The sequence below is a fragment of the Orcinus orca genome, chromosome 12, assembly GCF_937001465.1.
Source record: "Orcinus orca chromosome 12, mOrcOrc1.1, whole genome shotgun sequence".
Taxonomy (NCBI): Eukaryota; Metazoa; Chordata; class Mammalia; order Artiodactyla; family Delphinidae; genus Orcinus; species Orcinus orca.
Window position 1 is genome coordinate 78843687 of NC_064570.1, and position 23553 is coordinate 78867239.

Sequence of the window (23553 nt, forward strand, 5' to 3'; positions counted from 1 at the left end):
TTGCTCGGGGAAAAGGCTTGTGGCCACCGGCTGACCCTAACGCACTGTATGGCTCGAGATCCCTCCAGTCCCCAGGAGTCTCGGCCGTTATCGCAACATGAGTAAGAGCACCCCGTCAGTGGTGCTCAGGAGGTTACTTACGTACGAATCAAGGAGTGATGTAGAATTTTGCTCTTCCGTAGGTGCTGTTTGGAAAAAGGATTCTCCATAAGGTATTTTAAGTGTATACGCTTATCTGCAGGCAGAGGGCCTTGGGGACAACGTTCAATGAATTGTATGTATTTTACAGAGATCACTTCTCTCACTTTCTTCTAAACATGGGATGCTTTCCTCTTACCAACATCCGTTTTCATTTTGACTTTTTCTTTCTTAGGGTAGGTGTTAACTACAATTCTGGATTTCATGTCGAACTTTGAAATAGTCAACTCTTGGTTTCTTTGGGTTTTGCTTCTTTCCCTCCTGTCACTAAATAACTGGTTCAGTTTTCAAAATGTTGTCAGTCCTGTTAGTATTATCTCCAATAATGTACAAACCTAAACCATTTGAGGTGTATGGAAAGAAAGCATGGTAAAGAAGCATGGAAAATAATAAAACTAGTGTGGCACCCTATGCAGTTCATATTACTGTGATATACAGATTTGGCTGATTGTGGCAATCTAGTTCCAAGAGATTAGCCACTAATTAATATTTCAAAGTTAATAAGAGATGAGGTAATTTGCATTGTTCTATTGCTAGTGATTGATTTTCACTGGTACTTCTTACATCTTTATCTTATTACAAACATGGACTTGCATATCAAGATAATTTCATTCCACATGTGTACGACTGGGTAAGGGCACTAGGAAAATGCACTGTGAAAAAAGAATTTGTGAAAGGAGACAAGCTAGAAATATAGACCTTATAGAAAAGGCTTGGACTTCCCTGGTGGCGCAGTGGTTGAGAATCTGGCTGCCAGTGCGGGAGACACGGGTTCGAGCCCCGGTCTGGGAAGATTCCACATGCCGTGAAGCAACTAAGCCCATGCACCACAACTACTGAGCCTGCGCTCTAGAGCCCGTGAGCCACAACTACTGAAGCCCGTGCTCCGCAACAAGAGAAGCCACCGCAGTGAGAAGCCTGCGCACCGCAACGAAGAGTAGCCCTCGCTCGCCGCAACTAGAGAAAGCCGCGTGCAGCAACGAAGACCCAACACAGCCAAAAATAAATTAATTTAAAAAGAAAAGGCTTTTGTTGCTAGAAAAAGATTAGTTATATGTATTTCTATGGAAACTTTATATAGCCTAGTTTCTTTCATGAAAACTATCTCAAAACAAGGCTACAAAAAAAAAAAAAAACAAGGCTACAAACTCCTAATGAAGAAAGAAAAACTTAATTTTAGACGTTTGTATCTACAAAGGATGGTAAAACAAGATATAGGAAGGCTATAACAAAAGAATTTCTTTTAAAAAGAAAAAAGGGCATTTGGGCTGTGAGAAGTGACTGAAAGCTAGGACTGGAAGAAGTATATTCTACAATAAAATAGAAAGTAAGCACCATACAAATTTGCATTTAACTGCTTCCCACTCTTTTATATATTAGTTTTCCTCTTCTAGTTTGATTGTGGGTTCCTGTCCAAAAGGTGGTATTTCTTTTGCACAAGCCACAGTTCTTCACTTAGCCCTGGACACATAGTAAGTTCTCAAATATTTGTTAACAGATTGGCTCAAAAAGTTGCCGTGATGTTCTACACGTGGAAGAAGAGACATAATTATCTAGTAATTAAGCTCATTAAAAATAAAGGTTCTTCTTCCCTCAGGAGTATTTCTGAGTCTGTCTGCCCTGATTGCCAAAGCGAAAAGGCCTTATCCAGTCTCACCCTAGATTTATGCCTAAAATGCAGTTATAATCAATAGGATGATGGAAAATGAAGCTATTTATTTGAATGGGGTAGGCCATTTTTGAGAAGCAGTGATTCACAGCAAGTGTTGGGGATAGTAAACTGGCTGGATAAGCTTGCTGATGCTTGTGGATCTTTGTCTCTACATGAGATCACGTGGAAAGACTGAATTTGAGAAATTCTTTTTAGGTTTTTCATGCTTGCAATCAAATGAGTGTACACTGGAAAAAATATACCAGGAGAGTAGAAACACACTCAGGGTCTCGTTAATATAATAACACTAGAGTTAGAAGTAAAGCAAACTGTAGCAGTGAAGTCTATTGTAAACTGAAAAACTGGACGTCTGATGTACCATATGGTATGAATGTGTGATACGAACTTCGAATAAAATCTTTGTACGGAGAAAGCCAAGAGAACAGCCCAGGAGCATACTCGGCGGGCTCTTGGTCTCGGAACTGAACCACTCGCGGATTCCCGGGCCAAAGACGGGCCTTGAACTCCTCTCCAGCCGAAAGGGGCGCGGAGGGCAGGGGCGGGGGAGAAGCCAGCCCCGGCAGAGGAAGCGGCTCGAGGGGCTGGCCCCGGACCTGTGAGACGGCAAGTCTGAGGACTAGAGATGAACTGCGGGGTGAAGGAATACTCCAACCTCGGTCCGCCTTTCCAGTTAAACCAGGAACGGTACAGGGTAGATTCTGGACGTGCCCGCCGGGGTGCCTCCTCGCCGCTCCACCACCCCCCCCCCCAGCTGTGCTGAGAGTAATTCATACAAAAGGAGGACTCGCCTCTGCCCGGGGGAATCCCAGGGACCGTCGATAAACTCCCACGAACCTGGAGCCGAGGGAGCGCTCGTCCCCGCCCCCCTCCCACACACTCTCGTCATCCTCTGGGTCAAGAGGAGCATGCGCGAGACACCGTGTGCTCGCCAGTGGGCTGAGCGCACATCGCCCACGGTCCCCGAGAAATGGGGGGAGGGGACGGCGATCGAATGGGTGCCTGGTGGAGGTGGCGCAGGGTAAACTGGGAAAGTGGTGTCGTGTGCTGGCTCCGCCCTTTTCCCGAGGGTGGGGGAGGACCATATATAAGTGCCGTAGGCCCCGTGAACGTTCTTTTTCGCAACGGGTTTGCCGCCAGGATACAGGTGAGTTCCGGGTGTGGCTTCCGTGGGCCTGGCCTCGGCGGGCGGCCGCGGCCTTTGCGTGCCTTTTTCTCCCGCCGGGCCCTTGGGCCCCCTCCCCATGTTCTTGAAGCCGAATTTTGGGTGCGAGTAGAGTTCGAGGCCTTGGCGGTTTTTCGAAACCCCTTGGCCTCGTGCTTCGGTGGAGGCCTGGCAGGGACGTTGTGGCCGCTGTGTGGGGATCCCGCCGCGCCTTCTCGCCCGCCTCGTCCGCCCCCGCTATTTAACTCAAGTGGCCGCGGATTTTTTCCGTTCTGGGCGGTTCAGCCGAGGCCGGCCGGGGTCTGACAGGACAGGCTTTTCGGCGCTCGTCGGTTTCGGGGGGGGGGCGCCGCGAGGCGCGGAGGGCAGCGGGCCCACCTGGCCGGCGCACATGCCGGCGCAGCCTCGTTGGGGCGAGGCGGGGCCCGCGAGCCGCGGCGGCAGGGCGAGCCGAGCGCCGCCCCGCCCGGCACCAGTTGCGTGCGCGGAAAGATGGCCGCTCCCCGGCCCCGCTGCACGGCCTCAAAATGGAGGACGCGGCGGCCCGGGAGGGAGCGGCGGGTGAGTCACCACACAAAGGCATCGGGCCGATGCCTGCCCGGCGCTGCTTCCTGTGAACTCGCGGCGGACGGGCGCTGTCCTGGCACCTCGGTTCCTCGCGGCTCCAGGGGCGCCCTTCCTCGCGATGGGGGAGTGTTCCCGCCACGTTCGATGGTTGACCAGAGTTGGGTCAGCTGGGCGCCGGTTATAATCCTGCTTGCAGTTGGCATCGTGGCTTTTCCCCGAGCCTCCGGGACGGTGATCTGAAGGGTTCGCCCCCCCGCCATTTAGGTGTCGTGAAAACCACCATTAAACCTAAGCAAAAATGGGAAAGGAGAAGACGCACATCAACATCGTTGTCATTGGACACGTAGATTCGGGGAAGTCCACCACTACTGGCCATCTGATCTACAAATGTGGTGGGATCGACAAGAGAACCATTGAAAAGTTCGAGAAGGAGGCTGCCGAGGTAGGTGAAACAGGATGGTGTAAGGAGCTTGTCTGCAAGTACGTTATGTGGTAATTTTCCAGAAACTGGCCCCTGGTCTAGATCTGACTTGCACTAGTTAAGGTACGTCGCGGAGTTTGCGGTCAAGTCATGGAACGCGAACTTCCAAGAAAAACGCGGATGCGCCCAAGTTTAGCGATATTAAGTGGAATGCAGCATTTCTTCGGAATAAGTGGGGGGAAGGGATTTCATGCTGGAGTTTGGTCGTGTTTTAGTTACCAAGTAACCATCCTTAATCCTTTCAGATGGGGAAGGGCTCCTTTAAGTATGCCTGGGTCTTGGACAAACTGAAAGCTGAACGTGAGCGTGGTATCACCATTGATATATCCCTATGGAAATTCGAGACCAGCAAGTACTATGTGACCATCATTGATGCCCCAGGACACAGAGACTTCATCAAAAACATGATTACAGGCACATCCCAGGTTTGTAAGATTAAAAACTCCTGAAAATAATTGGGCCTGTCTTCTGCATTGGCAAAGCCATGAGTTTCTCCATTTGAAGAGCTTTTGTTTAACAGGATGTGGCCTTGTTTTCTTTCAAAGGCTGACTGTGCTGTCCTGATTGTTGCTGCTGGTGTTGGTGAATTTGAAGCAGGTATTTCCAAGAATGGGCAGACCCGTGAGCATGCCCTTCTGGCCTACACTCTGGGTGTGAAACAACTAATTGTTGGAGTTAACAAAATGGATTCCACCGAGCCACCATACAGCCAGAAGAGATACGAGGAAATTGTAAAGGAAGTCAGCACCTACATTAAGAAAATTGGCTACAACCCAGACACGGTAGCATTTGTGCCAATTTCTGGCTGGAATGGCGACAACATGCTGGAGCCAAGTGCTAACGTAAGTGATTTTCAAGAGTTTTAGGATTGGCCCAGAAAGGCGCGTTTGATGGTAGCACTGACTGTCTTGTGTTTTAGATGCCGTGGTTCAAGGGATGGAAAGTCACTCGTAAAGATGGCAATGCCAGTGGAACCACACTGCTTGAAGCTCTGGATTGCATCCTGCCACCAACTCGCCCAACTGACAAACCCTTGCGTTTGCCCCTTCAGGACGTCTACAAAATTGGTGGTAAGTTGATCGTTACGATTAGAACCTGTTTGGGTTGCTATGACGTCTCTTCATACGAGGTATTTATTATTATTTGTAAACATTTTAGGTATTGGCACTGTCCCTGTGGGTCGAGTGGAGACTGGTGTTCTCAAACCTGGCATGGTGGTCACCTTTGCTCCAGTCAATGTGACAACTGAAGTGAAGTCTGTTGAAATGCATCATGAAGCTTTGAGTGAAGCCCTTCCTGGGGACAATGTGGGCTTCAATGTCAAGAACGTGTCTGTCAAAGATGTTCGTCGTGGCAATGTAGCTGGTGACAGCAAAAATGACCCACCGATGGAAGCAGCTGGCTTCACAGCTCAGGTAACACTGAAGTGACAGGTTTTTATTTACTGCTGTAAGTCTTTAAGTGTCTTTGAGACTCATTAAATGCAAGTTTTCTCTCCAGGTGATTATCTTGAACCATCCAGGCCAAATCAGTGCTGGCTATGCACCTGTGCTGGATTGTCACACGGCTCACATTGCCTGCAAGTTTGCTGAGCTGAAGGAGAAGATTGATCGTCGTTCTGGGAAAAAGCTGGAAGATGGCCCCAAATTCTTGAAATCTGGTGATGCAGCCATCGTTGATATGGTTCCTGGCAAACCCATGTGTGTTGAGAGCTTCTCTGACTATCCTCCTCTGGGTAAGGATGCTTTTTTGGTGTAATTAAAAACTTTTCTAAAGGTTTGGGGGGGAAAAGTGTTTCTAATGGTAATATTTGTTTTAATAGGCCGCTTTGCTGTTCGTGACATGAGACAGACGGTTGCTGTGGGTGTCATCAAAGCAGTGGACAAGAAAGCAGCTGGAGCTGGCAAGGTCACCAAGTCTGCCCAGAAAGCTCAGAGGGCTAAATGAATATTATCCCCAATACCTGCCACCCCGGTCTTAATCAGTGGTGGAAGAACGGTCTCAGAACTGTTTGTCTCAATTGGCCATTTAAGTTTAATAGCAAAAGACTGGTTAATGATAACAATGCATCGTAAAACCTTCAGAAGGAAAGGAGAATGTGTTGTGGACCATTTGTTTTGTGTGTGGCAGTTTTAAGTTATTAGTTTTTAAAATCAGTACTTTTTAATGGAAACAACTTGACCAAAAATCTGTCACAGAATTTGAGACCCATTAAAAAAGTTTAATGAGAAGCCTGTGTTTTCTTTTGGTCAACACTGTAACTTCCTATAGTACTAACTACTTAGGTAAGATTTGTCCATAATCTATTTCTGGTATTAAGTCTGCTGAAAAAATGAATTTTATATTTATGGGTTGGAGCTTCAGGTTTCTTACCCTTGTGTAAGGAGAATTCACCTGTTGAAGTAAGTCATAGAAACGCGTTGGTACAACACAGGATAAGCAAAGTAACTGTTACATAAGCTAGTTTGTAAGAAGGTCAAATTCTATAATATGAAAGCTCATGTTGCATATAAAATTTTGTATGGTAACATAAGTATTGAGTAAATGAGTTACATCAAACTTAAGTTCCCAGTTATGGGAAAGTGCATTCACATTTACAATATTCAAGTAATTAACCTAAAATGGGAAGCCTAAGTAGTATTGAGCACTGCCCTGCTAGAGTTATTGTATCCAGATTCTAGGAAAAAATAAAAGATGTTGGAAGCTAAGTGTGTTTCCTGTCACTTAAATAGAAATTCACTTTCTATAGGAATTTTCATCTAATGAGCAAGGTTGGGTAAAGAGAAGAACATTGCCACCCGGGAGATTAAAACAGTTTAAAGAGATATCGTAAATACTAAGGTCCGTTTGGGACTGAGTGTAGGCGAAGCTTAAATTCTCGTTTGAAAATGTTTTATGAAGTTCCATTTTAAAAAGTACTTACTGGAAAGGAACATTGGAAGATTATAATTTGAAAGTTGCTGAAATTTGACATTTGGGCAGGGTGAAAATAGCTCTTAACTATAATAATTTGGTAACCTGTAAATTGCAAGGGACTGGTCACAAAGGGGAAAAACTAGGTGGTCGCAGTTAATAGTAATTGATCTAGGGTATAACAACTGTCTGATGTAAATACCTGGTTTTGATATTTGGTGAATCTAAACACTTGTGCATTTGAGGAAACAGTCTAATTCTGTGTTTGATATCTTTGCTTTTAGGATATGAAAGAAATTAAGGTAGCTGGAACTGGTGAAATCACCAGATACATAATCCTACAGGCTTTTTTGGCTAATAGAAAGCATCCTGTAGGGTGTACACAGGTGAATTAACTGCAATTGGAGCATTTTTTTCTTTTTGAATTTTCCTGGGTAAAATGCTTTCTCACTTATACATGAGGCCCTTGGTAAGGGCTCTAAATGATTAAAAGATTTTGTCCCCAGCTTGCCCCTTAATGTTTTGACAAGTAATAGTGTTTACTATGAAGATCAGAGGCAAGAATAGGATTTTTAAGCATTGCTGGCTAGTATAAATGGTAGCTGATAGACGCATATCTCACAGCTGTAGGATTTACCAAGGGATTTGACTTCCCCACAATGAAGGTTTCACTGTAGAAAATTGCTTTTCATTAAATGGAAGAGTAGGAATGGGAGAGTAGGGCAGTTTGCATACTACATGGATTCTAGTCTATATGTAATTTCTTTGAGCACCACCTACTGGTAACTACAGTTTGAAACTTGGGATTTCTAGGTTCTGGATGAAGGAGTGTTTTGCTCACTTGAATTTTTTCCACTAATTGCCTTTCCATGTATATGAGCTGATTAACCAGCAGATTTATAAAACTGGTGCTTGACCTTAAACCACATTTTATTTTTTTAAATATTTGGCTGCTCTGGGTCTTAGTTGGGGCATGCAGGATCTTCAGTTGCTGCATGCAGGACCTTTGGTTGTGGCACGTTGCGCCCCCTACGCTGGGAGCGCATGAGTCTCAACCACTGGACCACCAGAGAAGTCCCTAAACCACATTCTACATTGGCCAGCTGTTGAAATAAGAGTGTAAGGACTCTCAGATGGAATCTTGTTGAAATTTGTTGCCAGGAATTCTGGTGTGATTTCAGAATATGAAAAGTGAGAAAGGCATTTTGGTTCAGGAGTTTAACAGATTGCCAGTAATGTGTATCTCATTTTCAAAAAAGTATTGTGAATACTCACCCTTTATTCCCAGAATAGTCTAGAATAAGTGAGTTTTGGCTAGATCAGAACTCAATAATTTTATGCTTATAATTTTCCTACAGTTAATTATTGATAATTTATCTCAAATCTCAGATGCATCAAGAGCTCAGCTATCTGGATGACACAACTTACTCTGAACTAATTAATCTGTTTCAGTGTGGTAATTTCAAAATGTTTTAACTGGAGACTGATGTGTAAATATTCCCGTGGCCCTCAAAACAACTGAAATCACCTTAGTTTTTTGAATATGTTTTAAATGTTCTTTTTTAGACAAAAGTGTAAATTGACTACGCCTTACAAATCTTGTTGGAAAGTGTCAATAATAAATTGCCAAATTAGGAGAGTGACTTTGAGGTCTGATGTTAGATGTAGTTTCTGAAGATGCAGCTTTTTCAAGAGCAAGAGCAATTCATCTGGTTATTTGAGTTCTGTCTGATGTGCCCAACAAAGGCTAACTGCCTAAGTGGTGAAGAGTTCTTGATTTTCAGTAATTTGCAGAATGTGGTGTAAAAATCTTGAATATTACCAGGACAGGACTATGGGTTTTCTTTTTATTAAAATGTATTTACCTTAGTTAACTTTTCCGCTGAGTTGAGCACTGAGCTCAAGAAGAAGCTGTTCCTGGCTGTATATTCACAGTTCCTGAAATGGGCAACTGTAGAAAACGGGTGACAACTAATTTCTTGTGTGTCAAGATGCACTTTCATGTTATTCATTGATAGATGATGCTTGTCATTGTGAAATGCTGCAGAAATAAGTATAGTAGAGAATTAAAGTTACATTACAGTTAGGAACTGTGTCTTGAAGGGAGTGAACAGCATGAGTGCTCAATCCTGTGATTGGGGGAGAACATGCACTTTCATGAGACAGAGGGAAGAATAAGATGTATTTTCCTTTTTTTTTTTTTTAACCTTCCTGAAATTTTCTTTTCCTAATCTGGTTTTACATTTCATGACTTGTGTTCTTTTTTCACTTCATCGGAGTCCTCTGTTATTTGCCAGCCTCTGGGAACTTCCATGACTAGTTAAGACTACAATTGAAGTTTGACATTGCTTGCTCAGTTGATAGTGATTTAGAAAAAAGAAAACTTTGTTAGGAAATTGCTACATGGCTCCTGAAAGATCACTGACCTCTGATCCAGTGGAAACCTTGAAAAGGTCATATGGCTTTGTTCTTTTCTAAATAGAAGGTTATGCTGTACTCCTGCAGTCATCAGAAATGAGTGAAATAAGTAGTGAAATTATCATTTACCTTGGACAGCCCTCAGCAGGCCCGTGTATCTCTTAAGCATTTAGAGCTCAGTTTGTGGTCTCCGTGGGAAAAACATGACAACAAAGATACTGTTAAATTAATGTTACAATAATTACAAGTAAGCAAGAGTATTAGAAAACTGTTAATGTCACAATAATTACAAGTAAGCAAAGAGTTATTAGGAAACTTAGTAAGCAAGAGATTTAGAAGTTTTCCCCATTTTTTAATTGAGGTAACAACACTAAAATTCACCCTTTTAAAGTATGTAGTTCTGCAAGTTTTGATAAATGCAGTTCACAATCAAGGTATATAGAGTACTTCCATCACCCCTCCCCTTCCCTGAAATTCCTCTGTGCCCCTTTGTAGTCAGCCCCTCTTCTCTTCCTCTAACCCTTGGTAACTACTGACATATATTCTGTGCCTATAATTTTGTTTTGCAGCCATGTCACATACCTGGATTCATACAGTATGTAGCCTTTTGAGTGGTTTCTTTCATTTAGCATGATGCATTTGAGATTAATCTGTTTGGCATATATCAGTAATCTGTTCCTTTTTAATGACTGTAAATTTGTTTACAGCTGAGGGATGTTGGTTGTTTCCAGTTTTGGATTAATTACGAATAAACTGCTATAAATATGCACATATAGGTTTGTGTGTGACTATAGGTTTTCATTTTACTTGTTTAAATCCTTAGGCGTGGGATTGCTTAGTTGTTGGCAAGCATATACCTTACCTTTGTTAAGAAACTGCTGAACTGTTTTGCGAAGTGGATGAACTTAGTAATAGATTAAGTGAAATTTTATTTTTTTACTATTTAATTTTATTTTTTAAAATTTTTGGCAGTGTTGGGTCTTTGTTTCTGTGCGAGGGCTTTCTCTAGTTGTGGCAAGCAGGGGCCACTCTTCATCGCGGTGCGCGGGCCTCTCACTGTCGCGGCCTCTCTTGTTGCGGAGCACAGGCTCCAGACGCGCAGGCTCACTAATTGTATCTCACGGGCCTAGTTGCTCCACGGCATGTGGGATCTTCCCAGACCAGGGCTTGAACCTGTGTCCCGTGCATTGGCAGGCAGATTCTCAACCATTGTGCCACCAGGGAAGCCCCTAAATTTTATTTTGATACTAATTTTTCAAGGAAGAAAGTTAATTTGACTAAGTGAGTGTTACACTGACATTTGTGCCTAGTGTTGTGAACAAAATGGACACAGTTCTTGCCCTTTGAGTTTATATAATATACTGGGGGAGCTGGGTACTAACTGAATAAGTAGATAATTTTGAGTTCTGGTGATGCTCTGAAGGGAAAGAGGATACTATGAGGGAGGAGAGTGAAAGGGACATAATTTAGGTTGGCTAGAGACGGTATTTGTCAGAAATAGCTGAGATCTGAAGGATAAGTAGAAGTTACTGAATTAGAGGATGTGAAAACATTGCATTACTTCTTAGACATCTCCATATATGAGGCTTACCTTGGCCTCGTAACAATTACATAGAATCAGAAAAGTCTAAGAAAACCTAAAAGCCTTTTAATGTAAACTACTCGGATCAACTTTGAATATATTCATTGAAATTTTTGCTTGATTACTTCATCAGTGTGTGTGGTGGTCATACTGGAGGGCAGAGACATCTCATTGAATCCTCACAACATTCTTTGTAGGGGCAGATACTATACTCCTATTACAGATGACAGACTGAGGGATGGAGAGGCTCCTAAATCATCCCATTGCTGGATGACATTTTTTCTTGATATTTACTTAAACTTGACTGCTGGTAATTAAAAATCATACCTATAAGACCCGAAGCAGCCAAAAAAAATCATACCTAGGCTATTCTTTTGGAATAATTAAACAATGTCATTCCCTTTTCTGTAAGAACCACTAATTTACTTGAGGACACCAATGAATACTTAGTCACATCTGAGCTAAACATTTGCAGTTCCTACAGCTGTTTCTTTTTTTTAATTGTAGTTGATTTACAACTGTTGTGTTAGTTTCAGGTGTACAGCAAAGTGATTCAGTTATATCTATTCTTTTTTAGACTCTTTTTTCTTATAGGTTGTTAAAAATATTGAGGTTAGTTCCCTGTGCTATACAGTAGGTCCTTGTTGGTTATCTGTTTTTTTGTTTCTTTCTGTTTTTGGCCTCACCACGCAGCATGCGGGATCTTAATTCCCTGACGAGGGATTGAACCTGCACGCCCCCTGCGGTGGAAGCGCGGAGTCTTAACCACTGGACTACCAGGGGAGTCCCTGGGTATCTATTTTTCTTTTTTTGTATGATCCCATTTATATGAAATGTCTAGACTAAACAGAGCCATAGAGAAAGCAGTGATTAAAAATGTTCTAAAATTTAGTGATGGTTACACAACTGTGGATGTACTCAAAAACATTGACTTGTATACTTTAAAGAGGTGAATGAATGTTGGGCTTCCATAGTGGCACAGTGGTTAAGAATCTGCCTGCCAATGCAGGGGACACGGGTTCAAGCCAGAGATCCCACATGCTGCGGAGCAGCTAAGCCTGTGCACCACAACTACTGAGCCCATGAGCCACAACTATTGAGCCCATGTGCCTAGAGCCTGTGCTCTACAACAAGAGACGCCACCATAATGAGAAGCCCGCACACCGCAACAAAGAGTAGCCCCCGCTTGCCGCAACTAGAGAAAGCCCGTGTGCAGCGACGAAGACCCAATGCAGCCAAAAAAAAAATTTTTTTTTAAAAGAGGTGAATGTTATAGTATATGAATTATATCTCAAAAAAAACTTTTAAAAATGTTAGGGATCAGGAGAGCCCTGTGTCCTGTGGGCAAGTGTCCATCATGGGTTGATTCTGCTGTCTTGTCTTTGATCAACACACTATACAAGGCTGTTGCTACAAAATGTTGAAGTCTTTCCTGGCCGTGATAGAGACCTCTCTGTGCAGTTGGAGGCCTCAATTCCCCTGAATAGGCTGATACTGGTGGGGGAGTGCGGTTGTGTGTGTGGGAATATGGCTTGTGAACAAAAGTGACTTGGAGTAGCATCACCTGTGTACCAGGCCCTGGCTGGCTTCAGGTGTGTGTGAGCAGGGACAGGATGGAAGGTGTCCCAGTTTTCTATGCTAAATGCCTCTTAATCACCCCAAGAATTATCCTCTCATGGTTCGGGGGGGTCCCCTGGGCTCAGCTAGACCAGTTCTTCTTCAGGATTTCTCAGTTGCAGTCCAACCATGATAGGGCCTGGAGCTATCTAGAAGGCTTTCTCACACATTTGTCTGGCAATCGATGCTGGCTGGGACCTCAGCTGGAACTGTCAGCTGGAACACCTACCCCTGACCGTTCCATGTGGCCTGGGCTTCTTTGTAGCATGGCGGCTAGGTTCCAAGAGTGAGTATCCCAAGGGAACCAGGTAGTAGCCTTATTACCATTTATAGGACTCGGCCTTGGAATTCATATAACGTCACTTCTGCTGTAGTCACTGGCTTATGCCATAGACCCCCAACTCTAGGTAAGAGGAGTGTCACCATCATGTTGTAGTAAGAGCATGTGGGAGGGGAGATGTTATGGTGACCATGTTTGGAAAATACCCTATTTTTTATGTAAAAGTGTGTGTATGTTAACACCAAACTCCTAACTTATCCCCCTACCTCCTACCCCTGTGAACCATACGCTTGTTTTCTATCTGTGGGTCTTATTTCTGTTTTGTACACAGATTCATTGGTATCATTTTTTTTTTAGATTCCACATATGAGGGATATCATGATACTTGTGTTTGACTGACTTATATGGTAATCTCTAGGTCCATCCATGTTGCTGCAAATAGGTTTGTTTTTTTTTAATGTCTGAGTAGTAGTCCATTGTGTATATATACCATTATCTTCTTTCTCCAGTCATCTGCTGAAGGACATTTAGGTTGCTTCCATGTCTTGACTGTTGTAAGTAGTGCTGTTATGAACATAGGGGTGCATATATCTTTTTGAATTATAGTTTCCTCCAGATATATGCACAGTAGTGGGATTGCTGGGTCATATGACAGCTCTCTTTTTAGTTTTTTGAGGAACCTCCATACTGTTCTCCATAGTGGCTGTATCAATTTACATTCCCACCAGCAGTGCAAGAGGGTTCCCTTTTCTCCACACCCTCTCCAGCATTTGTTGTTTGTAGATTTTCTGAAGATGCCCATTCTAACTGGTGTGAGGTGACACCTCATTGTAGTTTTGATTTGCATTTCTCTAATAATTAGTGATGTTGAGCAGCTTTTCATGTGCCTCTTGGCCATCTGTATGTCTTCTTTGGAGAAATGTCTGTTTAGGTCTGCTGCCCATTTTTGGATTGGGTTGTTTCTTTAATATTGAGCTGCATGAGCTGTTTATATATTTTGGAGATTAATCCTTTGTCCGTTGATTCGTTTGCAAATATTTTCTCCGATTCTGAGGGTTGTCTTTTCGTCTTGTTTATGGTTTCCTTTGCTGTGCAAAAGCTTTTAAGTTTCATTAGGTCCCATTTGTTTGTTTACATTTCCATTACTCTAGGAGGTGGATCAAAAAAGATCTTGCTGTGATTTATGTCAAAGAGTGTTCTTCCTATGTTTTCCTCTAAGAGTTTTATAGTGTCCGGTCTTACATTTAGGTCTCGAACCCATTTTGAGTTGATTTTTGTGTATGGTGTTAGGGAGTGTAACACCCTAATTTCATTCTTTTACATGTAGCTGTCCAGTTTTCCCAGCACCACTTATTGAAGAGACTGTCTTTTCTCCATTGTATGTCCTTGCCTCCTTTGTCGTAGATTAGTTGACCATAGGTGCGTGGGTTTATCTCTGGGCTTTCTATGTTGTTCCATTGATCTATGTTTCTGTTTTTGTGCCACTACCATATTATCTTGATTACTGTAGCTTTGTAGTATAACCTGGAGTCAGGGAGTCTGATTCCTCCAGCTCCGTTTTGTTCCCTCAAGACTGCTTTGGCTATTCGAGGTCATTTGTGTCTCCATACAAATTTTAAGATTTTTTTGTTCTAGTTCTGTAAAAAATGCCATTGGTAATTTGATAGGGATTGCATTGAATCTGTACATTGCTTTGGGTAGTACAGTCATTTTCACAATATTGATTCTTCCAATCCAAGAACGTGGTATATCTCTCCATCTGTTGGTATCATCTTTAATTTCTTTCATCAGTGTCTTAGTTTTCTGCATACAGGTCTTTTGTCTCCCTAGGTGGGTTTATACCTAGGTATTTTATTCTTTTTGTTGCAGTGGTAAATGGGAGTGTTTCCTTAATTTCTCTTTCAGATTTTTCATCATTAGTGTATAGGAATGCAAGAGATTTCTGTGCGTTAATTTTGTATCCTTGAACTTTACCAAATTTGATGAGCTTTAGTAGTTTTCTGGTGGCATCTTTAGGATTCTCTATGTAGAGGATCATGTCATCTGCAAACAGAGACAGCATTACTTCTTTTCCAGTTTGTATTCCTTTTATTTTTTTCTCTGATTGCTGTGGTTAGGAAACTATGTTGAATAGGTTGAATATTCAGCTATGTTGAATAATAGTGGTGAGAGTGGACATCCTTGTCTTGCTCTGATCTTAGAGGAAATGCTTTCAGTTTTTCACCATTAAGAATAATGTTTGGGGCTTCCCTGGTGGCGCAGTGGTTGAGGGTCCGCCTGCCGATGCAGGGGACACCGGTTCGTGCCCCGGTCCGGGAGGATCCCACATGCCGCGGAGTGGCTGGGCCCGTGAGCCATGGCCGCTGAGCCTGCGCGTCCGGAGCCTGTGCTCCGCAACGGGAGAGACCACAGCGGTGGGAGGCCCGCATACCGCAAAAAAAAAAAAAAAAAAAAAAAAAAAGAATAATGTTTGCTGTGGGTTTGTCATATATGGCCTTTATTATGTTGAGGTAGGTACTCTCTATGCCCACTTTCTGGAGAGTTTTAATCGTAAATGGGTGTTGAATTTTGTCAAAAGCTTTTTCTGCATCTATTGAGATGATCATATGGTTTTTATTCTTCAACTTGTTAATATGGTGTATCACATTGATTTGCATATATTGAAGAATCCTTGCATCCCTGGGATAAATCCCACTTGATCATGGTGTATGATCCTTTTAATGTGTTGTTGGATTCTGTTTGCTAGTATTTTGTTGAGGATTTTTGCATCTATATTCATGAGTGATATTGGTCTGTAATTTTCTTTTTTTGTAGTATCTTTGTGTGGTTTTGGTATCAGGGTGATGGTGGCTTCATAGAATGAGTTTGGGAGTGTTCCTTCCTCTGCAATTTTTGGGAAGAGTTTGAGAAGGATGGGTGTTAGCTCTTCTCTAAATGTTTGATAGAATTCACCTGTGAAGCCATCTGGTCCTGGACTTTTGTTTGTTGGAAGATTTTTAATCACAGTTTCAATTTCATTACATGTGATTGGTCTGTTCATATTTTCTGTTTCTTCCTGGCTCAGTCTTGGAAGGTTATACCTTTCTAAGAATTTGTCCATTTCTTCCAGGTTGTCCAATTTATTGGCATAGAGTTGCTTGTAGTAGTCTCTTAGGATGCTTTGTATTTCTGCAGTGTCTGTTGTAACGTCTCCTTTTTAGTTTCTGATTTTATTGATTTGAGTCTTCTCCCTCTTTTACTTGATGAGTCTGGCTAATGGTTTATCAATTTTGTTTATCTTCTCAAAGAACCAGCTTTTAGTTTTATTGATCCTTGCTATTGTTTTCTTTGTTTCTATTTCATTTATTTCTGCTCTGATCTTTATGATTTCTTTCCTTCTGCTAACTTTGGGTTTTGTTTTTCTTTCTCTAGTTCCTTTAGGTGTAAGGTTAGATTGTTTATTTGAGATTTTTCTTGTTTCTTGAGGTAGTCTTGTATAGCTATAAACTTCCCTCTTAGAACTGCTTTTGCTGCATCCCATAGGTTTTGAATCATCCTGTTTTCATTGTCATTTGTCTCTAGGTATTTTTTGATTTCCTCTTTGATTTCTTCAGTGATCTCTTGTTTATTTAGTAACGTATTGTTTAGCCTCCACGTGTTTGTGTTTTTTACGTTTTTTTCCCCTGTAATTCATTTCTAATCTCATAGCATTGTGGTCAGAAAAGATGCTTGATATGATTTCAATTTTCTTAAATTTACTGAGGCTTGATTTGTGACCCAAGATGTGATCTATCCTGGAGAATGTTCCATGCGCACTTGAGGAGAAGGTGTAATCTGCTGTTTTTGGATGGAATGTCCTACAAATATCAAGTCTGTCTGGTCTGTTGTGTCATTTAAAGCTTCTGTTTCCTTATTTATTTTCATTTTGGATGATCTGTCCATTGGTGTAAGTGAGGTGTTCAAGTCCACCACTGTTGTGTTACTGTCGATTTCCTCTTTTACAGCTGTTAGCAGTTGCCTTATGTATTGAGGTGTTCCTATGTTGGGTGCATATATATTTATAATTGTTATATCTTCCTCTTGGATTGATCCCTTGATCATTATGTAGTGTCCTTCCTTGTCTCTTGTAACATTCTTTATTTTGAAGGCTATTTTATCTGAGTATTGCTACTCCAGCTTTCTTTTGATTTCCATTTGCATGGAATATCTTTTTCCATCCCCTCACTTTCAGTCCCTAGGTCTGAGGTGGGTCTCTTGTAGACAGCTTATATATGGGTCTTCTTTTGTATCCATTCAGTAAGCCTGTGTCTTTTGATTGGAGCACTGAATCCATTCACGTTGAAGGTAGTTATCGATATGTATGTTCCTGTGACCATTTTCTTAATTGTTTTGGGTTTGCTTTTGTAGGTCCTTTCCTTCTCTTGTGTTTCCCACTTAGAGAAGTTCCTTTAGCATTTGTTGTAGAGCTGGTTTGTTGGTGCTGAATTCTTGTAGCTTTTGCTTGTCTGTAAAGCTTTTGATCTCTCCATCGAATCTGAATGAGATCCTTGCCGGGTAGAGTAATCTTGGTTGTGGGTTCTTCCCGTCCATCACTTAAAGTGTATCATGCCACTCCCTTCTGGCTTGTAGAGTTTCTGCTGAGAAATCAGCTGTTAACCTTATGGGAGTTCCCTTGTATGTTATTTGTCATTTTTCCCTTGCTGCTTTCAATAATTTTTCTTTGTCTTTAATTTTTGCCAGTTTGATTACTATGTGTCTCGGCGTGTTTCTCCTTGGAAACTATCCGGTATGGGACTCGCTGTGCTTCCTGGACTTGGGTAGCTATTTCCGTTCCCATGTTAGGGAAGTTTTCGACTATAATCTCTTCAAATATTTTCTCTGGTCCTTTCTCTCTCTCTTCTCCTTCTGGGACCCCTATAATGTGAATGTTGTTGCGTTTAATGTTGTCCCAGAGGTCTCTTAGGCTGTCTTCATTTCTTTTCATTCTTTTTTCTTTATTCTGTTCTGCAGCAGTGAATTCCACCATTCTGTCTTCCAGGTCACTTATCCGTTCTTCTGCCTCAGTTATTCTGCTATTGATTCCTTCTAGTGTAGTTTTCCTTTCAGTTATTGTATTGTTCATCTCTGTTTGTTTGTTCTTTAATTCTTCTACGTCTTTGTTAAACATTTCTTGCATCTTCTCGATCTTTGCCTCCGTTTTTTTCTGAGGTCCTGGATCATCTTCACTATCATTATTCTGAATTCTTTTTCTGGAAGTTTGTCTGTCTCCACTTCATTTAGTTGTTTTTCTGGGGTTTTATCTTGTTCCTTCATCTGGTACATAGCCCTCTGCCTTTTCATCTTGTCTGTCTTTCTGTGAATGTGGTTTTTGTTCCACAGGCTGCAGGATTGTAGTTCTTCTTGCTTCTGCTGTCTGTCCTCTGGTGGATGAAGCTTTCTAAGAGGCTTGTGCAGGTTTCCTGATGGGAGGGACTGGTCGTAGGCTACAGCTGTTTCTTGACGTAGATTCTTCCCATGCCGTTCTCCCTCACAGTTTATAGCTTTAAAGTGCTTTCACCAAAATTAAACATATTATGGCTGCGGATGCGTAAAAGACTGGTTTCTTAACCTAGAGTGTACCTTTATTAATGTGACCCAAGAGATAAAGTCACCTTGTTTCCTAAATTTCCTAGTTTCCTTAATTGATACATTTGGACTAGATGATCAGAGTGCTGCAAATGGGGAAATGTCCCTTTCTTCATCTAGCCAGTGGGCACGATACTATCTATCTCGTAAGATTGTTGTGAGGATGCAGCGAGTTAGTGGATTGGCCTACTGTAAGTAGCCAATAAAAGGTAATTTTAAAATTATTATTTTTAATGTATTTATTTTTGGCTGCATTGGGTCTTCGTTGCCGTGTACAGTCTTTCTCTAGTTGCGGTGAGCGGGGGCTACTCTTCATTGCAGTGTGCACAGGCTTCTCGTTGGGGTGGCTTCTCGTTGCAGAACACAGGCTCTAGGCACGTGTGCTTCCGCAGTTGTGGCACGGGGGCTCAGTAGTTGTGGTTCACGGGCTCTAGAGCACAGGCTCAGTAGTTGTGGTGCACAGGCTTAGTTGCTCCATGGCATGTGGGATATTCCAGGAGCAGGGCTCCAAGCCATGTCCTCTGCATTGGCAGGCAGATTCTTATCCACTGCATCACTTTGGGAAGTCCCAAAAGGGAACTTTTATTATTACAGTTGTTTGGAAGATCACAGTTACTTTCAGCAACTGCATTGTACTTGTGGATTATGGTAAACAAGCATTACCTGATAAATATATATATATATTTTTGGTATGATTCCATTTATATGATATGTCTAGAATAGGCAGATCCATAGAGACAAAGTTGATTGGTATTTGCCAGAGGCTGGCAGAGGGGGGAATAGGGAGTAACCTTTAATTAAGGGGTATGGGCTTTTTTGGGGGGGGGCGGTGATGATAATGTTCCAGAATTAAATAGTGATGATAGTTGTGCAACCTTGTGAATTTACTAAAAACCACTGAATTGTACATATTAAAAGGGTAAATTATATCATGAAAAAGAAAACGTGTATATATATGTACATATATATGTGAATATATAAAATGGCAGAAAACAGGAGTGACAGCCAGAGTCACTGTTACTAGGCACCATCCTCAGCCCTCCATGCCTGGGCACAGCGGTGGGACACCCCTGCCCTCACTCTCACTGACCAGCCATGAGAACTGAGTCATTACCTGATTTTTTTAATATAAAATATATTTTAGGAAGATCTCCTTTAAACTGTATTGCATCGTTATTTTTTCTTTTTTTACAAATAAACCTTTATTTTGGAATAACTTTAGATTTATAGAAAAGTTGTGAAGATAGGTAAGATTTCCCATCTATGCCTCACCTAGTTTGTTCCCCCTGATGTTATCATCCTGCATTACCACAGAACATTTATCAAAACTAAGAAGCCAACATTGGTTGTTACGGTTAATCTCCAGACTTTATTCAGATTTCGCCAGTTTTTTCTACTAATGGCCTTTTTTCTGTCCCAGGACCCAATCCAAGACACCGCTGTGTGATTAATTTTAAACACTCAGTTGTTGGGAGTTTATATTTACATCTCTGGTATACTTCATCATTTTGTTGAGATAATTCTGAATTTGGAGGCTGCTACCTAGCATGTTAAATAAAAGTGTGGACTTTGTCATTTACACATCTAATATTTTATGTTTCTGTAGTTTTACTTAAATTATTGATACGTACTAAACAAACCAGGTCCCAAAACAGGGGACTGTGGTATTGCACTAGAGAACTGCTGTTTAATTTTGATGGTCTCGCCAATTGCACATTCACTTAATTAATACTATAACCTATGCCATCCTTTACCATTTTAATCACAAGGTAGTCATAATGAAAATTGTTATCAAATGCTTGGTTAAAGCAAGGTGAAGTAGGTGATAGCTTTAAATTTACTTACCCTTTTTGAGCACACACAAAAAATTTGCTCTGCCACTTAATAAAGTCACGGTGGGAGTAAAGTCTTTGTGTAAGGAATTTACATTTTCTATTTTAACCAATCATCGTTTCCCTAAGAGAGTTCAGGTACTTTTGGCTTTTTGTCAAACTTTACAACATACACAGTTTGGATACTGCCTTTGGCACAGTCTCTTTTGAGACATTGTGTAAAGTGTAGGTTATTGCTTGTGTAAAGCCAAATAGATTTTAAAATAGACTTTGTCAAAAGTAGGTAGTTTTGTTTATTCTAGTGAGAGTAACTGGTAGCAAAAGCCAAGACAAGGCTTTTCATACTACAAGCGTAGTATGATCCTGCAACTGTGGTTTCCATAGGTTAAGCAATGGATGGCTACTTAAAAAAAAAAAAATCCACTTGGTTAAATTTTCAGTAAAATCCTGTGGTTGCGAGAATACCCTAGTTGGTGTTGCACTAGTAGGGTTACCACATAAGCAGTCTGAGTTTGAGTTCCAGTGCTGTCTGGAGCCACCCAAGCTGAGGATGTGGTCCTCTCAGCCCGCTGGTGAGGGCATCTGCAACATTTTATGAGGCCTAGGTTGTAACCATTTAGATGTAAGGGGTGCAGCTATGTCATGGCAACAAAGCAAGGGCCTGACCCAGACTTGACCTGTAGCCCCTCACTTTAGCTATTGTCCTACCTTCCTGATTGACCCTTTGGACTTCTCTGTTTAGCCTCCTACAGGATTCTGTGTAGAAACTGGCAACTCAGTATAACGTCTAATGATAAATGATGTAGTTTTTATTCAGTCATGGTTGGGTGTAGAAAACATTTTCTCATACTGTCTTTATGTTGAGGTTAGGGAATGCATCTCTTGGAACTCAGTTTCTCATATTTTATATAACTCCTTACGGGTGTTCTTCAAAGCTCTGATAACTGTCTCTGAAGTGTGTTAAACTGCCCCCCCCCCGCTTGAGGTGGTTCTGTGTGAAATTGGAAATAACATCTGTAAGTTTCTTTTCATTGTTTGAAACACTGCATGCCTGCACACACGCACACAGTCTGATCTTGTATTAAATACAGTATAATCTAGAAATGTTTCCTTTTAAAGTTAGGCAGTGTGTTTTTTATGTATATTTATGCATTTCAAAATTTCAATTGGCCATGTATTAACAGGGTACAGACCAACTCTAAAAGAAAATTCAAAGAGCAACCAACATAAGACTAAAAATGAATTAATTATGAGGCACTGGATTTTAAAAAAGAGTTGTTTAGTCTAGCAAACACTTGAAAAGCATAGCAACTCCATAAATGCTTAGCATGAAACGGTCAGCAAAGGGTGGGAGTGGGAACTGAAGGTTAAGCCAAAAGAAACATTGTTTAGAAGGGATGGAGACACTTTTTATCCCGTGTAGGACCTCTGGGTAAGGAAAGGAGGACCTTTCCTTAGGAGGAAAAAACCCACTTGACAGAAAGGCATTGGGAAGTCAGAATACCTGAGATCCATGCTGAACAGCAACTTGGAATTACATTTTAATCACATCACTTAAGTTACAGCATAGGAAGAGACCAATAAGACTTGTTTTTAAAAGCTTTTTAGAAAATTTACTTTGAGGAATACACAGATGTAAAAGAATCCTAAAGTATTGGAGGCTTTCCCATCAGGGAGTAGTGCTATTCAAACAGATTGGTCTTTTCCAAACTTTTTTGGTTAGGATCCACAGTAAGAAATATATTTTCTGTTGTAATACAGTACAAACACACATCGCATTTCATTGCACCTAAGATGTTTTAAATTGGAAGTCACAAATGCTGCCAATTATGACTGTAAGATATTATTGATTATAGGACACACCAATTTAGAGATGATAAATATAGAAAAAATATACATCTTAAAATTGATGAAATATAATGTGTATATGAATTACTGAAACAAGTTTCAGAGAATAGTACTATGTATGACAAAAAATTAATTTCATGACCTGATAATGAATTGCAACCAGCAGTTTGAAAAATGTTGATCTAGGTCAGAAACAGTCAAAAGTGAGGTTCTAGGACTTCCCTGGTGGTGGTTCAGTGGTTAAGACTCCGCACTCCCAGCTCAGGGGGCACGGGTTCGAACCCTGGAAGATCCTGCATGCTGCGTGGCACGGCCAAAAAAAGCGATGTTCTACATCAAAAGAGTAGCATTCTTTTCTTTTTTTAAATAAATTTATTTATTTTTTGGCTGCATTGGGTCTTCGTTGCTGCACGCGGGCTTTCTCTAGTTGTGGCAAGCAGGGGCTACTCTTTGTTGCGGTGCACGGGCTACTCATTGCGGTGGCTTCTCTTGTTGCGGAGCACGGGCTCTAGGTGCGCAGCCTTCAGTAGTTGTGGCACACGGGCTCAGTCGTTGTGGCTCGCAGGCTCTAGAGCGCAGGCTCAGTAGTTGTGGCGCGCAGGCTTAGTTGTTCTGTGGCATGTGGGATCTTCCCGGACCAGGGCTTGAACCCGTGTCCCCTGCATTGGCAGGCGGATTCTTAACCACTGCACCACCAGGGAAGCCCCAAGAGTTTCATTCTTTCTCTATGGCATAAAAGTATAGGATCTCAATCTATATACTTGTCACAGGCATTCACGTAGGCCCAAAGTTTACATTTGAAAAGCATTTGGTCTTGCCCACAAATCGTCATAGTTCACCTCTCATTGGAAGTTGGAATCGCTTTTAGACTTGAATTTCCGTAACAGAATGAGTTCACTTTTCTGCACAACTGAACTGCTCTAGTACTTCAATCTTCAACAATACAAATTTTTTGTGTTCTAGGTTCCTGAGCCAGCACACACTGTAAAATTAATTACAGCTTTGTTTCTGCCACAAGCCACTGAGACAATGGATATTTATGAAGGATATTTATGAAGGCAAGGCAAGCTCAGCTGGCTGAGCATCAGAATAACCTACAGAGCTTGTTAAACATAGATGCCAAGACATTTCCAGGGCAACTGAATCAGAATTGCTTGTCATAAAGCTTGGCTTTTACAAGCTCTACTGGGAATTCTGATGTCCAACTAGGTTTAAGAATCATTGTTCAGGGACTTCCCTGGTGGTGCAGTGGTTAAGAATCCGCCTGCCAATGCAGGGGACAAGGGTTCGAGCCCTGGTCCAGAAAGATCCCACATGCCGCGGAGCAACTAAGCCCGTGGCCACAGCTACTGAGCCTGCGCTCTAGAGCCCGCGAGCCA

General features: G+C 41.7%; 1 protein-coding gene across 1 annotated transcript; it reads left to right on the forward strand.

Moving 5' to 3' along the window:
• The first annotated feature begins 2864 nt into the window (after window positions 1-2864).
• Window positions 2865-10184, forward strand: EEF1A1 (eukaryotic translation elongation factor 1 alpha 1). The gene is made up of 8 exons (XM_004270111.3): window positions 2865-3014; window positions 3864-4041; window positions 4326-4505; window positions 4626-4922; window positions 5000-5150; window positions 5239-5495; window positions 5581-5815; window positions 5903-10184. The coding sequence occupies exons 2-8, from the start codon at window positions 3898-3900 to the stop codon at window positions 6025-6027; spliced, it is 1389 nt and encodes a 462-aa protein (XP_004270159.2). The 5' UTR covers window positions 2865-3014; window positions 3864-3897; the 3' UTR covers window positions 6028-10184.
• The last annotated feature ends 13369 nt before the right edge of the window (window positions 10185-23553 follow it).